This window comes from Pinus tabuliformis, chromosome 5_2 (genome assembly GCF_031772625.1).
Source record: "Pinus tabuliformis cultivar Carrire ecotype Pingquan chromosome 5_2, CPIR1, whole genome shotgun sequence".
Taxonomy (NCBI): domain Eukaryota; kingdom Viridiplantae; phylum Streptophyta; class Pinopsida; order Pinales; family Pinaceae; genus Pinus; species Pinus tabuliformis.
This window is the reverse complement of record NC_142306.1, coordinates 1010149934-1010173929: the sequence shown is the minus strand read 5'-3', so window position 1 is coordinate 1010173929 and position 23996 is coordinate 1010149934. Positions and strand designations below refer to the sequence as shown.

Here is a 23996-nt window from a genome sequence, read left to right as displayed (position 1 = left end):
GCCAAGGAGGAGGGAGTTGCTACCAAGGGTTTCTAGCCAAGAAATCCGGATCAGTAGTGCGGTTGCACAGACGATCAGAGTAGGGGGCATCTCGACATCGGCAGAAGGATTTCCAGGAGGGAAATCGAGACTCAGAGGGAGTCACATTGAGAACTTCCAGGAGGGAAGTAGAAGAGCAGCATGGCACTACACGGAGTAAGAGACTAGGACAGACTGGACGGAGCCTCAAACTTCGCAGTCTAGAAGGCTAGAATCTTATCCGTACTTGACAGAAATCGTGTCAAGCACTTCGTCTTGAGGACGATAGCTATCCCAGTCGACCTAGCTGAGAACGACAAGTACGAGGAGACAATGGCGAGGGCCAAGAGCATCATCCTTGATGGGGTCAAGGACCATGTAGTACCACACATCGCTGAGAAGGAAATGACAAATGAGATGTGGGAGGCCCTAAAGAAATTGTACTAGCGTACTTCTGTGCAGAGAAGGATGTTAGTAGAAAATCAGATGAGGTCATATCAGATGAAGAAGGGAGAACCGATTGACCCCTTCCTCGGAGGACTAAATGAGATCCGAGATCAGTTGACTTCCATAGGAACCACGCCGGATCAGAAATTGATGGTGAGGACAACCTTGAATGCAGTGTCAGAAGACTGGGAGGTATTTGTCTAGAGTATACTGAGCAGAGGGACACTTCCACCTTGGGATGAGATGTGTGGGCGGCTCTTCGCCAAGAAGAGATCAGATGGTAGACAAAGGTGGGAAGCAGCAGTAAGGGGATCAGAGTCAAAAAAGGAGGGGGAGGAAGATGTTGCCCTAGCATCTGACGGAAAGCAAGAAAAGCGGAAGAAGAAGGATCTCTCCAAGATCAAGTGCTTCCACTGTGGGGAGCTAGGTCATTATGCAACCCAGTGTCCAAGGAAGAAAAGTAAGGGAGAGTCTTCTGAGACTAAGGCAGCGTCAGCAAGGGCAGAGAAGGAAGTGGAGACAGACGATGATTGTGCCATGAATGCACACGCATCATTTGAGTGGAAGTGGGGAGACATCGAGCTGTAGTCAGGTAGACTACAGGCGATGAGGGGCAGGATCCTCGAGGTACCCAGGTTCTTGGATTAGACCTTGCTACGGGAGCCCTGAAAAGGAGTAGTAGGACTGGCTGATGTGGGTAGAAATGGATGCGGATGGAGCAGCAGAGAGAGCTACAGTGCAGGAGTCCCGAGACAGCGCAAGGCTAGTAGGTTACAACAGTGCGAGAAGCACGGGAGTGTTGCACCAGTGCAGGATGGCATAGAGAGGTGTGCAACGGTGCGAGATGCAGGGAGTTGTTGCAGCGACGCAGAGGTCAGAGAGGGAGCACTTGTCAGCAACAGAGGGAGCTTCAACATCAACGGGTGTCTCTAGCCCAACAGAGAGGTCAAAGTTGGGAGATCAGTTACTTACTTCTCAGTAACTGAGTTGCAGTACAGCAATGGGCAACACAATGCAGCATGATGAGAGGAGTTGCAGTGCGGATGCAGTGTTGGGAGAAAGGACTAGCAACAACACGGATGCAGAGGGAGCTGTTGTACAGATGCAGTAGTGGCAGTGGTAGAACCATGGGCAGCAGTATAGGATACAACAGTGCAGAGGATGGTGGGCAGCAGGCCTAGCATCAACACAAGGACCGATGCCGGATGATCAGAGTAATACTCAGTGAGGAGTATTTCTAGAGCACAGTCCTCGCGAAGAGGGAGTGTTGATTTGTGGTAGCATCGAATGTGCTCTAACCACGAAATTTAGTGGAGAGGTTGGGGCACATGAGATCTCCAATATCCAAAAAAGGTTTGAGCAGATTCTAAACAGTTTAGGAGATATTAAAATAATTAATATTTTTAATGGAGTCTCTAATTCTAAACTTAGGGAAATTAAATATTAATGTGGATTGATATAAAACTGTGTTAGAATGGTCCAAAAGAAATGGATCAAGCCAGATTTGATCTTAACCGTCGATTAGGGACTTAATCTCGGCCGTTGATATGTCAATGAGAAAAGTATAAGAGGAGGCTTGAGGGTCACTTGGAGGGTACATCAGATGATTAGTCATTCTATTCTCTAGAGTGGGGTTTGCTAAGAGAGATAGAATCAGTGATCGGAGTTGCAGCTGAGGGGCAGTGAGTACAGAGAGAGAGAGGCAGAGATAGTGCCGGGAGATCAGCACAGGAGCTAGAGAGAGTGACGCAATAGCAACCAGGGCTCACACAGAGGCAGCCAGGAGTTGCGTAGTGCTTCAGAGAGGCCAGCGTAACTGACGCAGAGGGCCAGAACGCTGACGCAGTGCCTCCTGAGGCTAACACAGGCCCATTCAGGGTGATGCAGGGCCAGCACTAGGCAGAGAGAGGCTGACGCAGTCCTGAAAGGAAGATGCTGGGGTTTCTAGGGCAGATTGGAGCTGAGGAGCTGCGGAGGGTTTATCCGGGGTTTCAGCCGGGATATTTGTCTCAGATTGAGAGGTACAACTGTCAAGGGCATTCTCTGTTGGGTAAGTCGGATTTGGCACCCAGATTGTACTCTGAAATTGCTTAATAAGAAAACCCTCAAATAGCTGCATCGGTTTTCCCGCATTGGGTTTTTCTGGGGACATTGGTCCAAAAATAATGGTATCATTTTGTGTTCTTGTATTTGTTTCCTTCAGTTGATGATCTGTAATATGTTGAGCATGCATTAGTGTTTATTTTCAGTATTAACATTGTAAATAACTTGTTAAATAACGGAACAAGTAGGTAGGAATAAATCAGTAAAGTGCATGGAGGGTTTCTAACTGGTAGACTTAGAAACTTCAACAACAAGAATGACAGCTGTATGGACAACTGCGGTTGTACAGACATGCGAATGTGCACCGTATGGATTAGCTGACCTACGGTTAAATCCTGGCTCTGATACAAAATGAAACAAATAAAAATAATCTCTGTCGGATAATTGATATTGAATGATAAATGAATAATAAAGTGATGATTTTTACCTTGAGAGGGACCTTGTCTTAAATATGGCCTAAGGTGCCTTTATGAAGAGTCATGACCCCCTCTTTTTTTAAGTCATGACTTATTAAATTATTATTTTATTATGTTTTAATTTTATTATTAGTTGTATTATTTATTTATTTATTACTATTTATTTTATATATAACATGACAAGAGATTGCAAATTCACAAGTGAGTATTTTGTTCAACATGGTTTTGATATGATGTTGAAGCGAGACCAAAACGACCCATAACAAAGAGAAAAAGAATGGTGTAAATGTACTTGGGAGTGCTTGGATGGTATGACTAACAGTTTCTCAAAGAGGAAGCAGTACTCTTCTTGTGATGGTCGGACTGTGGGTGTTAGCCATTTGAAACACAAGTATTTAGGGCAAACCATAGGTATAACCATGAAAAGTGTTGAAAAGTGTAACTAGGTTCGGTCTTCATAATGACATGTAATTATGATTTTATGTAATGAGATGTAAAGAAGAAAAGTAAAATTATTGTATTGACTTGCTTCATGGGTTTCATGAGCAAGAGTTTTTGTTTTTGAGTCAAGACTCTTATTGAGAGTCTTTAGGAATTATTTTTCATCTAGTCATAAAATGATAGAGTCATTGTCATGTAATGAAGTCATGTTACACTTTCGAAAAGGTCAAATTTGTCTATGTAAAGTATCCTCCAAGACCTTGGCACTTATCCTCTTCAAGTCGGCCTACAATGATGGAAGAACATGCTAGAAGAAGTTGGCCTAACTCTTGAGATCATGTCAGCTTAAAGGACATGAAAAGAAATGTATATATAGTCACACTCGGCCTCACTTAGAGGCAAACAACTCGACATACATTCGGTGAAGAAGTGGGAAGAAGAAGGGCTACAAAGAGAAGTGCGAAGAAGTGATAAAGAGAGTTTCTTCTGGACAAGCGAAGGAAGTTTCTTTTGGGATCAACGAAGAGAGGTTTCTTTTGGGGCAGCGAAGAAGAGATTCTTCTGGGGAAGCGAAGAGGAGGTTTCTTTTGGGGCAACGAAGGAGGTTTCTTCTGGGGCAATGAAGGAAGGATTCTTCTGGATACTTGTTCTGGGTAATCGAGATAGAGATCTAGAGATCAAGATTCTCTAGAGGCAGCCAGTGAAATCATAGAGACCGAGTTTCTCTAGGAGAAGTCGAGAAGAAGCAATGTGAAGTATAGAAATCGAGTTTCTCTAGAAGGAGTTGAGGAGAGCAGTTCAAAATCAAGAAGAAGAGGAAGGGCATCAAGGTTAGTGACAAGGTTCTTGGGAGGATACTAGAGTCAAGGGTCTTTGTCATGGTATTGGTACTCATCAATTGAAGATTTAGAAGAAGAATTTTGATCAAGTTTTCCTCTTAAGAGGTGAGAGGTTTTTGCCCTGGCTGAAAAGCCTACATACTGTGTCACTTGTCTTTAATTGTGCATATTGGTAATTGTCTTGATGAAAAGAACACGATAATAACATAACGAAGAAAAGACTATAAGCTAAGAAGTAAAAGTATATCACAAACATTATCAAGCAGAGAAATTTTTAACTATTTATGCCCTAGATTTCTTAACATGGTATTGGAGCTAAGGTGCTGAAGTCAAGAAGGGGCACTCAAGCAAGTAGACACACGAGAATCAAGCTTCAAAGAAGGATCAAAGCAAGTCGAAGAACACCTAGCAAGAAATCAAGATCTACGAGAACCCTAGATCGAAGAAATATACTCTAGCAAGAGTCTTGAAATTGTCTTCAAGAAGGAAGCAGGAAGAAAGACCAAAACCCTAGAAGCACTCCAGAGATCATACATCACCAAAGAAGTGGAAGCTCTTCAAATCTAAGGATAATTAGATCGAAAGGAAATCTTCTCTTTATTGAGGCAAGGATCTCATTTGAAAGGGATCATCCTAAAGAAGGCAGTCTTCCCTCACCAAAGTAAGAACCTTCTTAAAGGAATCATCTGAAGCAACAAATTTGTCATCAAGTTGAAGATCCTATCTTCACAAGTAAATACCTTTTTATAAATCTAATCTAGTAAAAATGACTTCACGTTTCAAGGAGAACCATACGCTGGTTGGGATATCAAGCTTCCTTGCATGGAAAAGAAGGATAAACATAGTCCTCGAAGTAAATGAAGTCATTGATCATGTCTATGGAAAGGTCTCCAAGCCATCCGAAGAACAAGCATTATCTGAATACATGGAAAGGGATCTCAAGGCTCAAAAGATTCTTAAGGAATCTATTAATGATCCTCTCATTTCCTATGTAGCCGAGGCGGAGACATCTAAAGAAATATATGATAAACTGATAGAACTTTTCTCTAAAAGCACGATAGATGTTGGCACAAAAGAGTCATCGGGGGGAGACCCTGGGTTCAGGCGCGAAGGGCCAACAATGGCTCGTTGTCATCTAGGACAACACCGACATTTTCACCTTACCTGAAGGGTAAGGAGTCTCACCTGAGGCGTGCCGCGACCAGAACTAAGAAGGGTTTGTCATGGGGTCAAGGGTATGTCAAACATCAATATATAAACAACATCATACACATAAGTGATACAACAGCATATCGTTTAACACCATGAAGCTACTACATTCCTAGACTTGTAGAATATTTTAAAATTTAAGTGGGTCCATATATTATAAGCAACCACATGCATCGTACTAAGAAACGAGTCTAGAGCTTAATTCATATTAAGTCCACAGAAGAAAAATACATAATATATTGGCCTTAGCCACAGATGATTACAAGGAATACCTGATTACAGGCTCTAACTGCCTATGACAGACTCAGAGGTTCAATCTTCAACTCGGAGATCCTGCTCGCCCGCATCTAGATGCTCTTGTTCTATCACACCGCAACCAACCAACCCACCAGCAACAACAACCCTTTCTCCTTACGGGTTTCTCCTTTTGTATTTCCGTGCCACTTGGACTGCCAGTTCCCGCTCGGCTGTTCCTTCCCTTGGCTGCTTCTCATCTGTCTTGTCAGCTCGGATGCCTCTGCCTTCTGCTGATGCTTTGCCGCAACCACCCCGCAATTGCATGTTCTTGCTTTTCGCCCCAACTGTCTTCATCGCAATCTAACCGTTGTTGCCACCACCCGTTTCCTCCTCATTCTACAGAAAGAAAAAATAATCAAAATCTTTTAAAATCAAGACGAAGGCCCCAACAGGCCCTGACCACAATTCTTTGACTCGTCCCTGAGTCAATTCATTTTGATCTCAACCGGTCCTGTTGGTGTCTCAGTGGGTGCTCCTATTGGTGGCTGCGCTGATTCTGCTAGCTGATGAGCTGATGCTCCCTTTGTCTCGATTGTCACTTGCGGGGTGGTGTCTGCACCCATTGTACCTTCCTCTTTCTGCTGCCCTTCCTTTTCAAACGAAGGCTCCAACTTCGGAACAATAGTGGTCGTTTGCTCCTTGAATTCATTGTATTTTTGGAGGGCAGACTCCCATCTGGCAATGATCGCGTCGACCTGTTGTGTGAAGTCTTCGGCTGTATTGGACGTTAATTCAGATGGCTTTTGACTTCGTAAACGGTCCCACTGTTGTTGCAAACCTCTTTTAAAGCCAGATTCTGTAGACGGACCGATGGGCGCAGGTATCTTATCACCTTTTTAATTCTTGCTGATTCTTCTTCAATCTGATCTACCTACGCTTGGATGGCGGCGATATGCTCATTAATCTGCTGGAGTTGGTTAGAATCCATGCAGTCCTTGCTACTGGCGAACAATACCTGTATTTTCTCTCTCATAGGGTATACTAGATGATTTTTCAATGCCAGGCTTCCCGGCCAGTCGTGAACTCTGTCCATCAAGGCATACCCGTCTGCTAGTGCATCAACGAGTGCTTGCTTCTTGGCTTCTACCTCGTTGATCTTGCCCTCGATTGTCCTCACATATATCTTGACCGGGTCTAGTAGCGCTGATCTTCCTGTCTCTAGTTTCTTCCTCGTATCAGCGTTGGTTGCTACTAGAGTTGAATATGCTGCTTGGATATGGTCGCAGCAGCTCACCAGTGTGCACGCTGTAATATCCTCTGGAGCTTCCGTGTTTGCATCCATGATCGTCAACCATAATGGCCGGAATTTCTCCGTTACTTGATCAACCTGCCCTTGAAAATCTGTATTTGCTTGTCGTAGTTGATCTCTGTCCTCTGTCACCTCCTGCAATTGCTGTCTTTCTTGATCGTGTTCTCTGGCCAGATCATTATGTATCTTCTCGGCCCTTTGCGCTGCTTGCTGGATAAATGTAAACAACTGTGCTAAAGACCAGTGCTGCAAGGTGTCGGCTTGCATTGTGCTTGGTTCTGGAAAATTCTGCTGTATTGGTAGGCCGCTGGCTATGGATTTCTCGGAGTGGGAGGTGGGCGAATGAATGGGCTGTGACTGTGGAGTGAACTGGGGAGTGGGAGGAACGATATTAGGGTTAGGGACCACCGGGAAATTTATAGGAAAAAGTGAATGGTATGGTTCATCCCCTCCCTCTTACAGAATAATTGTGGTTGGTCCTTTCTCCTGGAGTGGGTCCGACCCAAAGAGTAGAGACACTAGCGACATTTGCTGGGTGCCGCTGGCAGAGGTGGCCCCTCTAACCTACTCTGTTGACTCAACTTCCATTTCTACAGTTGCTCATCGGGTGTCGGAAGGGAGGGTTTCTGACAGGGTTGTGGAAGTGGAGGCTGTGTGAGGGGAAGATTCCCGCGACTGAGGTAGGATAGTGGAGGTGGTGGGGGGGGGGATTTCTTCAACTATTGGGGATGCGGAGACTGACTGTCCGACCTCATCAGTAAGGTCAACGATTTGAATTGCCGGGGTAGTTCTCGGCTTTTTAACGATCGGGTTCCGAATGACTCTTTTCTTCTTGGGCTTGGGGACTGTTGGCTGGGATGGGGTGCGAGCACCCCTAGTGGGGATTGCCATAGCCAACGGAGTTGTAATAATTGGCGAAAACATAGTGGAACCTTGAAATTGCAAGGGCTGGTTAGCCTCACCTGGTTGCTCGTCGAAACTTGCAATTGTTTGCCTCAATGCAAACATTTTCTCTTCCATTCGCAACACCATCGGGTGGAGGTCATCTTCAGCTGGCCTCTTTCTGCTGCTTTCCCCTGCTTCTCCCTCTTGCAATTGTGGCTTCAAGCCCCCGAATAGATATTTGTACTTCCCCTTAGTAATTTCGCAGGCGACCCCCAACCACGATCCAATCTCACTATGGAGTGCCTCTTCAGTCAAAACAAATTTCTGTGGCCTCATCTTGAAGGTGTCAGGATGGACGCACCATGGTCGAAGGTAAGTGTGCCCATGCGAGGCTCCAAACTAGATTTCCTTAGAGAACTCATCTAGCAGAGGTTTGGGTATCCTCTGCGTCGACCTGATTGTAATCAACATCATCTCATACCATTCTTTGAAAGCTACTTCATTAACTTCTTTAGTGCTCGGGTCCCCCGAAGCTCTCCACGGCTCGTACCGAAGTGCTAACGGCTGTCCCTCAATGATAGGCATCATCTCCCTCCCTCTTGGTGGTCGCCATTTCCACATCGCCAGGGACATCAGTATGTAGCCAAATAGGAAATTGGTACTCTGCCTGTAAATATCCTCACATGCCTCAAAGAGCTCGTTTAAGACGAAAGTAGACCAGTTGAGCACCTCCCCATTGCAGCAGTGCTCCGCAACCGAAATTGCATCTAGAGTGCATTCATTCCTCACGAAGTGTCTCATGGTCTTACCTGCTATGATGTAGCAAGCGAATCTGATGTCAATTTTTGCTCCCCTTCTGCCTCGCTTCGTTCTATATTTTGCATAATAGTTCTCCTCTCCCTGCTTCTTTGCTCTTTTGGCCCCTGCCTGGAATGCTGTGTTTACCGCATTTCCTCTGGCTGATAGCCCTGTGAGACGATGAATATCGTCTACGTGAATTGGGTACTCCCTGTCGAGCCATAGGGACCCCCCATGCATTCTGTTGGCCAGTAGTTTGGTACATTGCATTGCAGCTAGTTGGGTGTCAAAGACTGGTAAACTTCTCAAGTTGATTAGTGTCGACCTCTGCAATCCTCTGAATTCCTCCCTGACTCTGGATGTTCTGGTGCCATCTTCCTTCTGGATTTCTTCTGCGTAGACCTCCCTCTTTAGAGTCGGAAACTGGAAGCAATCAGTCAGGTCATTATCAACTAAGATCGACTTATCGTATTTTCCATATAGATTCTCCATCAGCTCAATTCTTTCATCTAGCTTATCCTGTGGAACTGAGGGGATTCCTTTCGCCATTGCTCTGCGCCTTTGATAATTAATTGTCACCTGAGGCCTCGCGCTCATGCACTTCTGCTGTTGTTCTTCAGAGTGGACTTGGATTTTCTCTGCTATCTGCAATTGAAATTTTGTAACTTTCTTCATTATCTTTGCAAATTAAGTAGCCGGGCTTGACACGACGTTTCCTAACTGGACTTTGGCAACTAATTACTACGACAACTTTCCCCATGTATCCTAACCATGATTTGCCACTGTCGATTGACTTGGATCTGACATTTCTGACGTGGATTGGGGAAGGATAGAGTGGGCCACATGGGTTATTTATTTATTAACTAAACTTGTTCCTAATGGGAAAAGATTTTACGGCTCCCACTTGACAGTTGCATTATTGGTTACTTATTATGGAAATGACTATTGGTACGACAGAAATGACGGATACGTGTGACCATAAAGACTGAAAAAGCGTTTGCCTACGTGTAACTTAAGAGCTGGAAAGCATGCGCCTACAAGTGACTGTTAACTCTACCTATTCCCCCCCTCCCCGACCACAAATGGGTTGCGGTACTATGACAATGTTGCCGCAACCTTATTGACGCTGTTGCCTATTCTTATTAAAATGATGTAAAAGACATAAGCTCAAATGGATGCTTAAAGTACTTGGCTATACTTTATTAACTTCTACCTACTTGCGGGCTCGTTTCCGAGACCCTTTCAACTTGAGATTGTGTTTGTTGGCATGTGGAAGGGCTTCAGGCATGCGCCGTTTACCCAACCTTGTAGCATATCTCCATCTAGTTGCGCCAACCTTACCGCTCCAGAATCTCTGATTTTCGCAACTATGAACGGGCCCAACCAGTGCATCTGCAGTTTACCCGGGAACTTTTGGAACTTGCTGTCGTATAACAATACGTGATCTCCAATTTTGAATGTTTTCCTCCTAATGTGCCTGTCATGCCAAGCTTTTTGCCTTCTCTGCTCTACTGACTGGTGAAACTCGGCCAAGAACCTGGATTTGTCAAGTTCCATTAGTTGATTTAGTCTCTCTCAATGTTACATTGTCTGTCATTTTTGTTGCCTCAGAAATGAACATGCTCGATATTATGAACTTTGTTGGCACCACTTCTTTGTTCCCATATACTAGGAGCTGAAACGGTGTTTGTTTATGAAGTCTTTCCACCGCTGTTCTGTATGCCCATAGAGTTGTTGGTACTCTCTCGTCCCAGTCATCCATGTTAGCTGATATAATCTTTGTGAGACCCTTTTCCATTATTTTGTTGAATGCTTCGATAGTCCCGTTGGCCTGTGGATGGTATGGACTACTTTTATGATGCTGAATCATAAAATTCTTGAGAAGAGACTCAATGGTTTCATTTATAAAATGTGTTCCTTGATCACTTGTGAAGCTTTTTGGGCATCCAATTCTTAAAATTATATTCTCGAAAATGAACCTTACGGTAGTGTCGGTTGTAGAGTCTTTGACAGGTGCTGCTTCTGCCCATCTGGTGAGATATTCAGTGGCGGTTATTATGTATCTCACGCGTGAATGTCTTGCTGGTGGTGTTATGGGTCCAATGAAATCTATTGCCCACTTCTCGAAGATTTGCACTGTATGAACGAGATTTAAAGGTAGTTCGTCTCGTCGGGAAGGCTTCCCAACCCTCTGACAAACGTCACAATTCTTAGCATATTCCTTAGAATTTTTGTGGAGGGTTTGCCACCATAATCCTGCATGCAGTGTCTTCCTTGCGATGGCTTTTCCTCCTACATGGCCTCCCGCGACCCCAGCGTGACATTCCCATAGCACATCTTCTCTTTCGTGCTGGAGTATGCAGCGCCTTAGGACTTGGTCTAGGCCCATCTTATAGAGATGTCTTGCGATTAGTTGGTAGTCTGCTGCCCTTACTATTAAGTGCCGCTTCTGTGTTGCTGTATACCCCTCTGGGCAGTGCCCTGTTGTCAATAGCGCAACAATCTCTTCTAAGTAGTCCGAGACTGCTTCTATTTTGAATAAGTTAGCATCAGGTAGCTGATCATCCAATTCTCCTTCGTTCTCTCCCGTCTCCAATCGTGACAAATGATCCGGCCCCACATTCAATCTTCTGGGTTTGATGACCACCTCGAAAGTGAATTCTTGGAAGAGTAATAACCATTGGCATATCCTGCCTTCTAACACTGGTTTGTTCACTAAATACTTCAGTGCTGAATGATCTATGAAAAACTTGAATGGCGCCCCCAACAAGTAATGCCTGAATTTCTGTAGAGAGTAGACCATGGCCAATGCCTCCCTCTCTGTTGTCGTATAATTCCTTTCTGCAGTTGACAACTTCCTGTTGGCATAGTACACCGGGTGATCCATATTTCTTTCCCCTGGTTGCGCTAAGACTGCTCCTAGCGTGATCCCTGACGCATCAATATGTACGTGAAACATCTTGTTCCAATCTGGATAGACAAGGATCAGGGCGCTTACCAGTTTCTCTTTCAATTTATCCAATGCTGCTTGACAGTCCTCCATCCAATTAAATACTTCCGTCCTCTTCAGTAGTTTCTCCATCGGGGTTGTTATTGATGCATAGTTCCTGATGAAGCGCTGGTAATACCCTGTATGTCCCAGAGTGGACCTCAGTTGCTTTACATTGTGTGGCGGTTCCATGTTGATAATCACTGCAACCTTTGTTGGATCTACACACACTCCGTCCTTGCAGACAATGTGGCCTAGCAGTGTTCCAAATGGAACCGCAAAAATGCACTTCTTCAGGTTTAAGGAAATTTGCAACTGTCGGCACCTTTCGAACATGATCCTTAGTAGGCTTGTGTGTTTCTTCAACAGGCTATATACTGTCCAGTCATCCATGTACACTTCTAGAAACCTGTGAATGTAGTCTCGAAATGCAGCTATAACAATTCTCGAGAAGACCGCAGGTGCATTCTTCAACCCGAACGACATTACATTGTATGCATATGACCCCCATTCAGTGGTGAACGTTGTCTTCCTTTTGTCCTCTTCGGCTATTCAGACCTGATGGTAGCCCGAGAATCCATCCGTGAATGAATATGCTTCATTGCCCGCTACATTGTCCAGGACTTCATCACTGAAGGGCGTCGGAAAGGGATCATGCACACATGCATTGTTCAGACTTCTATAATCAACGCAGACCCTGAATTTGTTGCGTCTTTCTTGTTCTGTATAACTATCAGACTTATCCACTCTGCTTCATCTATTGAAATATAATCCCTGCTTCTAACATTTTGTCGATCTCCCTCTTAACCTTTTCTTTTACCCTGGGGTTCAATCTGTACGGTCTGTGCTTCACTGAACGGGCTTTCGGCCTCAGAACAATCTTCATCTTCCCTATGTCTCCTTTTATTCCTTTTAGCTCCGCTACTGACGCTGGAAACAAGTCTTGGTATTCCTGCAATAGGTCAAAAATTTCTTTTGTCGTTTGTTCATCCCAATAATCTCCCACAGATGCCATCTTAGGTTTATCCTCTGTTCCAACATTTTGCTTCATTAATTTCATCGGTAGAAGGTGAGCGACTTCTCCAGAGGGACTTTCCCGTATATCTCTCTCCCCTTCTGTTTCTTCAAAGGTTAGATGCCTCAGTCCTTTTAACCCATCCTCGTTTGGTTCTGCATCAACCTTGTCGCAGGCCACATATTCTGGAGAACTGTGTCATAAAGATATTGTAAGAACTTTTCATCAACGCAACCTTCAACCATCTATCCTGGGGTGAACAGGATCCTTTTAATTGCATGCAGTGTTTCAGTCATGCATATATCATCATCCCTGAATGAGAAGCTGCTAATGAACTGAGCCGCCATAGTATCCCAATCCGCCGTTTGTTTACGGAGCTCCTCTTGCACATACCAAGCTTGGGGAATGGTACCTAGGGTATGTATGAATACATGTACCCAAAGTTCTTTCAGAATCCCTTGTCTTTCCCAACTTCTCATGCAGGCCTCTAAGTGTTTCTTAGGATCCGAATTACCTTTGTATTTCATATTATCTTGAGGGCAGTCCTCCTCTTGACTGAACCTCTCCCTCATGGCTTGCTTTATGGCTCCCCATTCTCGCAACGTGTTGCAGTGTGTTCTCCACCACCTTGCTGGTGTGGCAAGGAGCGCGATATCTAGCAAGGGAACTTTGTGATCCTCCCTTACTTCTCTGTCCACTTTGTTCAAGAAGATGTCCACTGGTTCGATGCCATGGAATTTCAGATAGTCGCTTACCTCTGCTCCTATCCAATTTATCCGACCTATCGTTGCACAGCGTCTGGTATTGAGTTCATATCCACCTTGCTGCCATGCATCCCACGCAACTTCCGAACTAGTTTCCGAGCTTTGAATACTCCTCCAGCTGACAGATCCTCCTACTGTAGGATTTATGTAATCTTCTCTTTTACCTGTTGTTAATGTGTATAGTTGGTCTAGCACTCCTGGCTCATCCTTGTCATCTACGGGTTCCGTGAACCTGGGTCCCTGATAGGGGTCCAAGGGTTGTATCACCCTCATCCCTTCTGCTTCAAAAATCATTAATTCTTTCTTTAGGTCGATGACAACATAGTTTTCATAGGCCCAGTCGATCCCAAGGAGTGCCGGATATGGGTCCTTATCACCCATTATGTCGATTACTTCAAATTCAGTGTACATCTTCACTCCTACCACATCTACTTCTACATTCTCTAGCCTTCCAATGGGTAGAATACAATACTGATTTGCCATTCTCAATTGTATCGGCGAATATCTCAGTTGCGGCTTCCCCATCGCCTCCCATGTTTTCCTAGGAAGGATGTTTACATTCGACCCCAGGTCTAGCATCGTGTCCTTGATTTGGAATCCCGCAACCTGAGCATTGATTCGGAATTCCTTTCCACTTCTCTTCTTATTTCGCCGCACTCTTCTGGTATGCTTTTTTGGTAAGTTGGCAGATGGCCGTTCTGCTTCCCCTTCCTCCTCTGACAATGCTGCCTTTAAACTTTTGCGCAACTCTTTCAACATGTATTCATCCTCAACGATCTGCAGGAACAACTTAAACCATTCTTCTATCGGGTGAGCATTGTTGAGCGCGTGGCCATTCTGTCTCTGATTCTCCCTTATCTCGGTCATCCCTTCGAACAATTTAGCCGCCTCATGGTAATATTGTTTTTGTCACTCAGGCTGGTATGATTTCTTTGGGGACGCTGCCTTAATGATCAAGGGTGGGTCCACCGTACTTCGATCTTCCCCCGTCCTCTTTCCCCCTCTTGTAACTATATTTATATTGGTTACGGGAAGACTGTCGTCGGTACGAGGTTCAACGTTAACCAGGTTAGCCCCTCTCTGTCTAGTCCTTTCTTCCCACTTTGCAATGAGGTCTGGGCAATCCTCCGTGGCATGAGTATTGATTCTGCATTGTGAACACCATGGTCTCCTAGGGAGCGGGCATTCCTTGGTGACGTGCCCCTCTTGGTCACAATTGTAACATCTTATAGGACCTCTTCCTCCCGTTCTTCGTCCTCTCCCATTTCCTTCTCGTCCTCCCCAGTTGGACTCATTGATCCTGAACGTCGATTTGTCCAGCCGTTCGATTAGAGCATCCAATGCTCTGCACTGGTTAGTGTGATGCGTTGGGGATGCACAAAACTCACAATAGTTGTTATTAGGGACATTGGAGTACTTTTGTAGTATCGAGCACATCTGCGGTAGATGTCCATACATCCTACAGATCTCACAATATTCCTGATTGTTTCGTCTAGGGAAAACTCCTTGTGCTCCTACTGCTGCAACTCCTGCTGTTGGTGGGGTTCCTGATGATCCTGCAATCCCCCCCGGATGATTAATTCCCCGCAACCTCGGACACTCTGTCGCGACATGTCCCTCCACCATGTAGTGCGTGCACCATACGTTGGGTTTGGCTGGCCGCACTGGTTGAAGGTCCTTCAATTTCTTCGTTAAAGTTGCAATCTAGTTTTGAAGGCCCATAATCGACGGATCCTGCAATCCTCTCACTCGATATTCATGAGGATATCTAGCCATAGCCTCTATACGTGATGCTTGCTCTAAAGCATCTTGGAGAGTCCCGATCTTCTGTTGTGTCAACGACGTCCTTGTAAGGGGCAAGAGTGCCTTGATGAACCAGTCTCTTTGGTGATTAGGATCTAAGGTGTAACTCAGCTTAGCAATGGCATCCTTAAATCTTTGCATTAGTTCCCAAGCATTTTCACCTTCCTTCTGCTTGATTTCCCATAGCTCCGATAGCCCTTGTTGGTCAGTCTGAGGTACTTTGAATTCCTGCACGAACCCCCTCTTGATCTCATCTACTGTGGGATTCTGGTTCTGTTCCGCCCATTTTATAAACCAATGCAAAGCTCTCTCTCTTAGCGTGGTTTGGAACTCAACTGTTTTGATGTTGTCTGTCGTGCTCTCCATATAGCTTCACAGAGATACCAGTGCTGTTCTACGTCTTCATTTCCCTTACCCGCAAACTCTGGGTATCTGGTAAAAGATCCCGCCATGTTTATTTGAGTATGCACCAATAACACAAATCCCTTGGTTCCGGGCTGCTGAGATCCTTGCAGTCCCAAGTTACTAATACCACTAATTCCCCTGCTGTTTACTGTATTGAAGCTGGCCTTATATTTCTTGTGCACGCTGTGTACCCATATTGCTTTGGCTAATTTAATAATTTTTCCGGATTATAGTAAGGTACCAGGGGAAAGTTGGGAGGAGTACTACTTGTACCTTGGGGACATTGCTGTTGATTTCTTGTGGATGCTTCTTCTTCGGCAAATAACCTTCTCATGACGTTGCCCATTTCCTCTTCACTTTCCTCTTCACAACTGCTCGACATTTGTTCCTCCGCTATCCTTCCCGCAACCTGTAAGGAAGGATCCTCTTTATCATTCTGGCTCTTGTCTTTCCAATCGCCAATCCTGCTTTGTCCGACATCTCCCTTTTCTCTCCCTTCCTCTTGGGGGTTCCCCGACACTGCTCCTACTTGGTGGGGTCCCATCTTTCTCTTCTTCAAAGTCTGAACCACTCTTGCTTGCCACTTGTCTGCTAACAACGCTCTCCTCTGCGCCCTAACGTCTCTAGCTTTCCGCAACCCTTCTACATCCATTCCTTCAGCAGCATCTCTATTCCCCAACCAGTAGCATTCTCCCCTTAGGTCCTTCCCCTAGTACTGGGGTTTTATGCTACCATCTCTGTGGTAGGTGAGGGCAGTAGTCCTTCTTCTACCATGAACATTTTAATCCACAACGACACTTCCCTCACCAACCTTCCTCTTAACCTGAACCCGAACACCGCTTCTGCCCTTGAGAAAGATTGATAACTTTATGTGGAAAACTCGACTATACCCCTCCACTATAGTCTTTACCCAAAAGTTGACTGCCCTGGTCAGATCGTTGTCTAATTGCTATAGCGATACAAGGTCTGAGGAAGTCCAGTTGCGACAAGCTGACGTCGTTCCCCCCAATCGATTCTGCACTTTTAGCCTTCTTAACCAATTATACAAGTCTTCTGGGAACTTGCACCAGAAGATCTCGTACTGGTCACTAGCACCCTTAGCATACAACGTCTCTTCGCTAACTTTGGCGAGGTTGTCCTCTTTGAATAACTTGTTCCGCTATAAATTGATCTACTTTGTTATTCTACCAATCTTTAATCTCTTTCTTGAATATCCTCGACACCATGTTTTGAACCAGTTCTTGTAACTTCGGGTCCCGGCAATGGAACCATTTGTTGGCACAAAAGAGTCATCAGGGGGAGACCCTGGGTTCAGGCGCGGAGGGCCAACAATGGCTCGTTGTAGTCTAGGACAACATCGACATTTTCACCTTACCCGAAGGGTAAGGAGTCTCACCCGAGGTGTGCCGCAACGAGAACTAAGAAGGGTTTGTCATGGGGTCAAGGGTATGTCAAACATCATTATATAAACATCATCATACACATAAGTGATACAACAACATATCATTTAACACCATGAAGCTACTACATTCCTAGACTTACAGAATATTTTAAAATTTAAGTGGGTCCATACATTATAAGCAACCACATGCATTGTACTAAGAAAAGAGTCCAGATCTTAATTCATATTAAGTCCACAGAAGAACAATACATAATATATTGGCCTTAGCCACAGATGATTACAAGGAATACTCGATTACTGGCTCTAACTGCCTATGATAGACTCAGAGGTTCAATCTTCGACTTGGAGGTCCTGCTCGCCCGCATTTAGACGCTCCTATTCTATCACACCGCAACCAACCAACCCACTAGCAACAACAACCCTTTCTCCTTACGGGTTTCTCCTTTTGTATTTCCCCTGCTGCTTGGACTGCCAGTTCCTGCTCGGCTGTTCCTTCCCTTGGCTGCCTCTCATCTGTCTTGTTTGCTCGGCTGCCTCTGCCTTCTGCTCACACTTTGCCGCAACCACCCTGCAATTGCCTGTTCCTGCTTTCCGCCCCAGCTGTCTTCACTGCAACCTGACCGTTGCTGCCGCTACCCATTTCCTCCTCGTTCTACGGAAAGCCAAAATAATCAAAATCTTTTAAAATCAAAACGAAGGCCCCAACAATAGAAAATATCATATCACTTAGATCTGATCTATATAAATTGAAGGTGTCAAAGGATGAAGGGATATCGTCATGCCTCTCAAAAGCATCTCAAATAAAAGGTCAATTGCAGGATCTAGGAGAGATGGTATCTGATAACGAAATGATCTCCATTATTCTAAATGCATTGACTGATGAACAAGGTAACCTCATATCTACTAGGGAAGAGGAAGCTATCCCATTCATCAAATTATGGTCTCTCTGCAAGGCAGAAGAAGACAGGTTGAAGAAAGAAAGTAACAAAAGATCAGATAGAAGGGATCAATTAGTGACAAGAAGAAAAGGGAAATTTGGAAAGTTTGGTCCTCCAAAGAAAAAGAAGAACATGGCTAAGGAAAGATGCTATGGTTGTCAGAAACTTGGGCACTATAGAAGAGATTGTCCTAAATGCAAGAGGGACAGGGAAGAAGCCCATATTACTGAGGAAGTGAAAGAACCTGAGACAAAGAAGCTTAAGAAGGAAGAAGCAAAAATATCTCTACTATGACTGAGATGATCTTCTTCACTAAGAAGGTACTTTCCACTTGTAACTTATATATAAGAAGCAATGTGGATAAGATAAGATGCATTAGATTAGAAAGTAGCATCGTGAGAACAACATTCGAAGTAAGAGCTCTTGACATGGGATGCAGAAAGAATGTTTGGAATAAATTTTATTGATTATGAAGAATAAGGGCTCTTGGAAACCTCATTGAAATAGAAAGAAGTAGAGGTCATCATCGACTAGGATCATCATACAATAGTCAATAAGGAAACATATGTTGGGTGAGAAAAATCCTCAAGTTTCTCTGATGGAATCCTCATCAAAGGATTCTCCGATCTAAAAGGAAGGCAAGAGTTTCATAAGGAATTCCAACTCGTGGGATTCAAGGGATGATGGTATGATGACATAACGAAGAAGCAGGTCTAAAAGATAAAGTTCTTTCGTGAAGTTGCTACAGGGAGTTTGGATGACCGAAAGGAAAGATGAGGTATGTATGCTTACATAGGTTATTATGAAAGACATGTCATATGGTTGCAAATAATATGGATCACTATTTCCATCTTGGGAAACATGATCAAAAGAAGAAGGGATCTCCTCCTTCGAAAGATTGCAGAAGGCATAAGTCGCACTAGATGAAATCAACATAAACTGTTCTCATATGAATCATAAGAAAGCTAACTACACTTGAGGAATTGTGATTGGAAGCTCCTGGGAATGAAGTGTGAAAAGAAAAGAAGAGATCATGAAAGTATGCAAGAAAGGTAGAAGGCATTCAACATCCGAGACCAAGAAGATTTGACTAGAATATCTCCTGGAAAGATATGAAGACCCTAATGGAAGTCGGAAAAAGATAAAAACCCTTGACAATGGATATCTTTGGGAGATGTGTCAATCTGCATGTAGGATGCTGATGCCTATAGGAAGATGTCATGATGAAAGACCATCACAAAGGTAATTTTGATTTAATGTTCATTTCTTATTTTTGAACTAATATCTGGTTGGGCTTATGTAGAACTGCCAAAGGGAAGATCTATGGATGACTTCCAAGAGGACCATATTGACGGATGCAAGATCCTTCCGAAAATATGGCATGAAGAAAGAAGCATGACATGAAGCAAAGCCAGATGGAACACTGATGGATCACTTTCTGATGAGATGAGGACATGACTGACTCATGGATACAAGTGATGGATGGTCTGTGCCCTATGAAGAAGTCCCCGAAAGATGAAGACTCCATGACAAAATAAATTTATGACATCGAAGAAGAGAGGAGTTCTTCAAGTAGCCAGTTGTTCCACATGAGGAGCTACTGTAGGTCCCTAGTTAAGAGGGAGCTTGAAACACAGTTTCTTACTTGTAAGAAACTTGGAAATTCCTAAGCCAAGAGGGAGCTTAGGTACATTCCTTTTTGGTAGGAATGAATACATTCCTTTATTGGAATATGTCATCCCTATTTGAGAGGGAGAGATAAACATGTCATTCTAGTCTTCACTTGAGAAGACAGAATGGAGGATTGGGTAATCATTTGGCATCCGATACTCTTTGAGGATGAGATAGGGCATCCAACAGAAGAGTAGTCGTGGAGGACTGGTATTCTTTGAGTGATGGGGAGTCCAGGATAAGAATAGTCCTCATGGAGCACACCCTGAGTACCTGGGTAGGGGATGTTCTGAGAGAGACAATGATGAGAGTGTCTATAAATCATTGGTCTCGCCAGCATTGAGCTTAGATCTTGTGGAGATAAGGAGCTGTTAGTCAAGGCCTTGTTATGTAACAATGCTGGTTGATATGATGCTATACAAATGAGTTACCAATCCAAATTCTTCTTATGAGAAATTCTTCAGATTGAGAAAGTCCAAGTACCATTATGAATACCTCCCTAGTTAAGAGGGAGTGTTGAAAAGTGTAACTAGGTTTGGTCTTCATAATGACACATAATTATGATTTTATGTAATGAGATGTAAAGAAGAAAAATAAAAGTATTGTATTGACTTGCTTTATGGGTTTCATGAGCAAGAGTTTTTGTTTTTGGGTCAAGACTCCCATTGAGAGTCTTTTGGAATTATTTGTCATCTAGTCATAAAATGATAGTCATTGTCATGTAATGAAGTCATGTTACACTTTGTAAAAGGTCAAATTTGCCTATGTAAAGTGTGTGTAAAGTATCCTCCAAGACCTTGTCACTTATCCTCTTCAAGTCGACCTACGACGATGGAAGAACATGCTAGAAGAAGTCGACCTAACTCTTGAGATCATGTTAGCCTAAAGGACATGAGAAGAAGTGTATATATAGCCACACTCGGCCTCACTTAGAGGCAAGAAACTCAACATACATTTGGTGAAGAAGTGCGAAGAAGAAGAGCTACAAAGAGAAGTGCGAAGAAGTGATAAAAAGAGTTTCTTCTGGACAAGCGAAGGAAGTTTCTTTTGGGATCAACGAAGAGAGGCTTCTTCTGGGGCAGTGAAGAGGAGGTTTCGTCTGGGGCAGTGAAGAGGAGGTTTCATTTGGGGCAGCGAAGAAGAGATTCTTTTGGGGCAGCGAAGAGGAGGTTTCTTTGGGGCAACGAAGGAAGGATTCTTCTGGATACTTGTTCTGGGTAACTGACATAGAGATCTACTGACCAAGATTTTCTAGAGGTAGCCAGTGAAATCATAGAGACCGAGTTTCTCTAGGAGAGGTCGAGAAGAAGCAGTGTGAAGTATAGAGACTGAGTTTATCTAGAAGGAGCCAAGGAGCGCAGTTCGAGATCAAGCAGAAAGTTGAGAAAGGGAAGAGGCAGAGCATCAAGGTTAGTGACAAGGTTCTTGGGAGGATACTAGAGTCAAGGGTCTTTGTCATGGTCTTGGTACTCATCAATTGAAGATCTAGAAGAAGAATTTTGATCGGGTTTTTCTCTAAAGAGGTGAGAGGTTTTGGCCCTGGCTGACAAGCATACATACTATGTCACTTGTCTTTTATTGTGCATATTGGTAATTGTCTTGATGAAAAAAACACAATAATAACATAACGAAGAAAAGACTATAAGCTAAGAAGTAAAAGTATATCGCAAGCAATTATCAAGCAGAGAAATTTTTAACTATTTATGCCCTAGATTTCTTAACAAAAAGGGGTCCTTTGTCAAAAAGGGGTCCTTTGTTTGATAGATATAGCATCATGTCATAGGTGTGGTATACAGAGGAAAAGATGCAATTCAAGGCGTACACTCAAACCATCCAAACAAACAAGTAATTTGATCAATGTAAACACATGAATAAGCATGGCTTAACATGATTACGGGCATTTGGGAAAGCAAACGGGGCATCTCTATTTTATTGGTCCACCATTTGGTGCACAGCTCCCAGAATAGATCCAGCAAACTAGAGAGAGACTCTTAGGGGAGCCAAGTGATTTACTAAAGAAAAATATGCCACCATGGGTAAGATGGCCAATGTTTAGGCTTATGGGTATCTCCATGGCACTGAACATCAAATGGGGGGCCAAAATTACATTCTTGGACTGTAGAAGGAACACTCAAAAGGGGAACTTCAGCACATGTGAGTCATTGTGAGGATTAGATGGAGAACTATTGTGTTGTTTTCTGCAGTGTTTGGCATGGCTAGTGTACAATACAGAGTCCACCCAATGATATGAAAAGTAATATGTGTATGGCTAATAAGAGTGCAACTTTTGTGTACTACAAATGTCACTCGATATAAATAGAAATAAAAGTGTGGATTTTGACGAAGTACTACTTAATCAGAAGACAGAAATTAAGAAAAAGACTTTCCTTTTTTTATAACCACAAAGAACCATTCCTATTCTTGAAGGGGCACTGACAAGGCATTTGAGAGTTTATGGGAAGTGTTCCATGATGCCCCCTATAAAGAAGTCAAATACAGTGACAGACTTGTTAACTTAATAATAATTTTCTGACTGGAGAACTGCAAGCATATGAAATCCTATTAGTCTGGTCCATGAATGATAAAGCACATATGTCTCATCTAACTGCAAAGGCGTAGAAAATAAAGCCACATTGAGTCCTTCTGGCTGGTGTAGTATTTTTTTTTTTTTTCTATATAATACTACCTAAGCACCCACGGGAGATTTGAACCGGTGACTTATCACAAGGAGTGCTTTAACAGTACACCCATTCACCATCAATCCAAAGCCCCGTGGGCTGGCTGGTGTAGTATTATTTCAAAGCATAATTGTGAATTTCTGAATCCATTACTTGCTTGACTTATTCAAATAGATTAGGAGGTGAGTTATTTCATGTTCTTCTATGCTTACAAGCCAGAGTGTAACTTATGTGATGACTATTTCTATGTTATTATTTCTGCAGTGGTGATATTATAGACGTTGAGGTAGTAGATGGTGGGCTGGTGTGTTCCAGTGGTGTTTGCTTGGAAGCAATGGGAGATAAAAATGATGATTGTTACATTGTCAATGCTGCAGTGTATGTGGGCTACTGAATATTACATGGGACAAAGGGCATATGTACGTAACAAACATGTCACTATTATTTTATAACTTTTGAACTTTCTCAGGTGGTTGAATCAGATTCAAACTGGCAAAATCTGAACTGTTTATAAAAGGTTTAGTGGCAAGGTACAGGAAGTTCTTTACAGGAAGAAAATGGCATTACATTGTTCAAGTCTTTTGGTATTATTATTGCATTCGGTGTGTCCATTACATATGGGTTCAACTAGACAATTTTTCTGTTAATAGCGTAAAACCTGTAGCTGAACTTGATGACAATACAAATTGTTTTTATTTAAGCAGAGCATCATGATAATTTAAAATCATTGTCATTCATCTTTCATGGTTCTGTATTTTGTCTTACAATCAAGCACTTGTCAACTCAGGAAAGTGCCGCTTGTTCTGTTCCCATGGAAATAATATGAAGGCACACTCTCTACCACTTGATTGTCTTGGTTTAACACTCTAGCATTGGCATGGTACAAAAAATGTGTTGATTTGACTTACAAATTTTGAATGCAGATTTAGAGTGACAGTAAAAAGCACAAAGTAATTTTTTATTGACATAAACAAGGCGCTGGGAACATTTTGGTGTCAGTAGATCAGCAGCTATACTGTTAGCTGAATTGATCTAGAAGACAACTGATACAAAGATCCAATAAAGATTGAAAGATCGGATACTAAAGCATGTTCTAGAAGGATTCCAGGTTACGTTGACAAAAGCTATCCTTTGGATTGATGGAAGGATGCCTAGCAGTTCAAGATAGTAACATTGGTGTGAGGGTGATTTGCAATATTTCCAACACATTCAAATAACTTCTCTTGTAGATGGTATTAGCTTCATACAGATCCCTAACTATTTCCCATACAAATAAGTGTACTTTCTAGGTCTATTTCCATGTGATACGTCTTTGCTCTTTTCAGTATTATTAACTGAGAAATTGAAAAGTTGTCTCTTCTTTAGTGGCATTTTGCTTTTTCACTTGTTGCATCAGCAAACTACTTTACAAACTTTTTGATGGAAGCAATTATACAGTTTATTTTGAGATTTACAAGGCTCAACAAGAAAATTGATGAACCACATCTAGCCCAAATTTTGAAGTAGCTTATTCACAAGAATACTAAAGGGATATAGGTCTAGTGCTAGAGAGAGTACAAAAGCTGAGCACAAGCGTGCTGAAAACAGAGTTGCATGAGTGCGCCTAAGAGAAAATGCTAAGCGAAAGAG

At 43.2% G+C, this 23996-nt stretch overlaps 1 protein-coding gene across 2 annotated transcripts in view; it reads left to right on the top strand.

Moving 5' to 3' along the window:
- Positions 1 to 23737, top strand: part of LOC149162696 (uncharacterized) — a 149396-nt gene extending 125659 nt beyond the window's left edge. The window contains exons 4-5 of one of the 2 annotated variants that reach the window (XM_089437346.1): positions 22632 to 22786; positions 23291 to 23737. In XM_089437346.1, coding sequence (XP_089293472.1) covers positions 22632 to 22761 — 130 coding nt within the window. In that variant the 3' untranslated portion in view covers positions 22762 to 22786; positions 23291 to 23737. Of the gene's footprint in view, positions 1 to 22631; positions 22791 to 23290 lie in introns of both variants that reach the window. The other variant, XM_089437345.1, reaches the window with a different exon arrangement.
- The last annotated feature ends 259 nt before the right edge of the window (positions 23738 to 23996 follow it).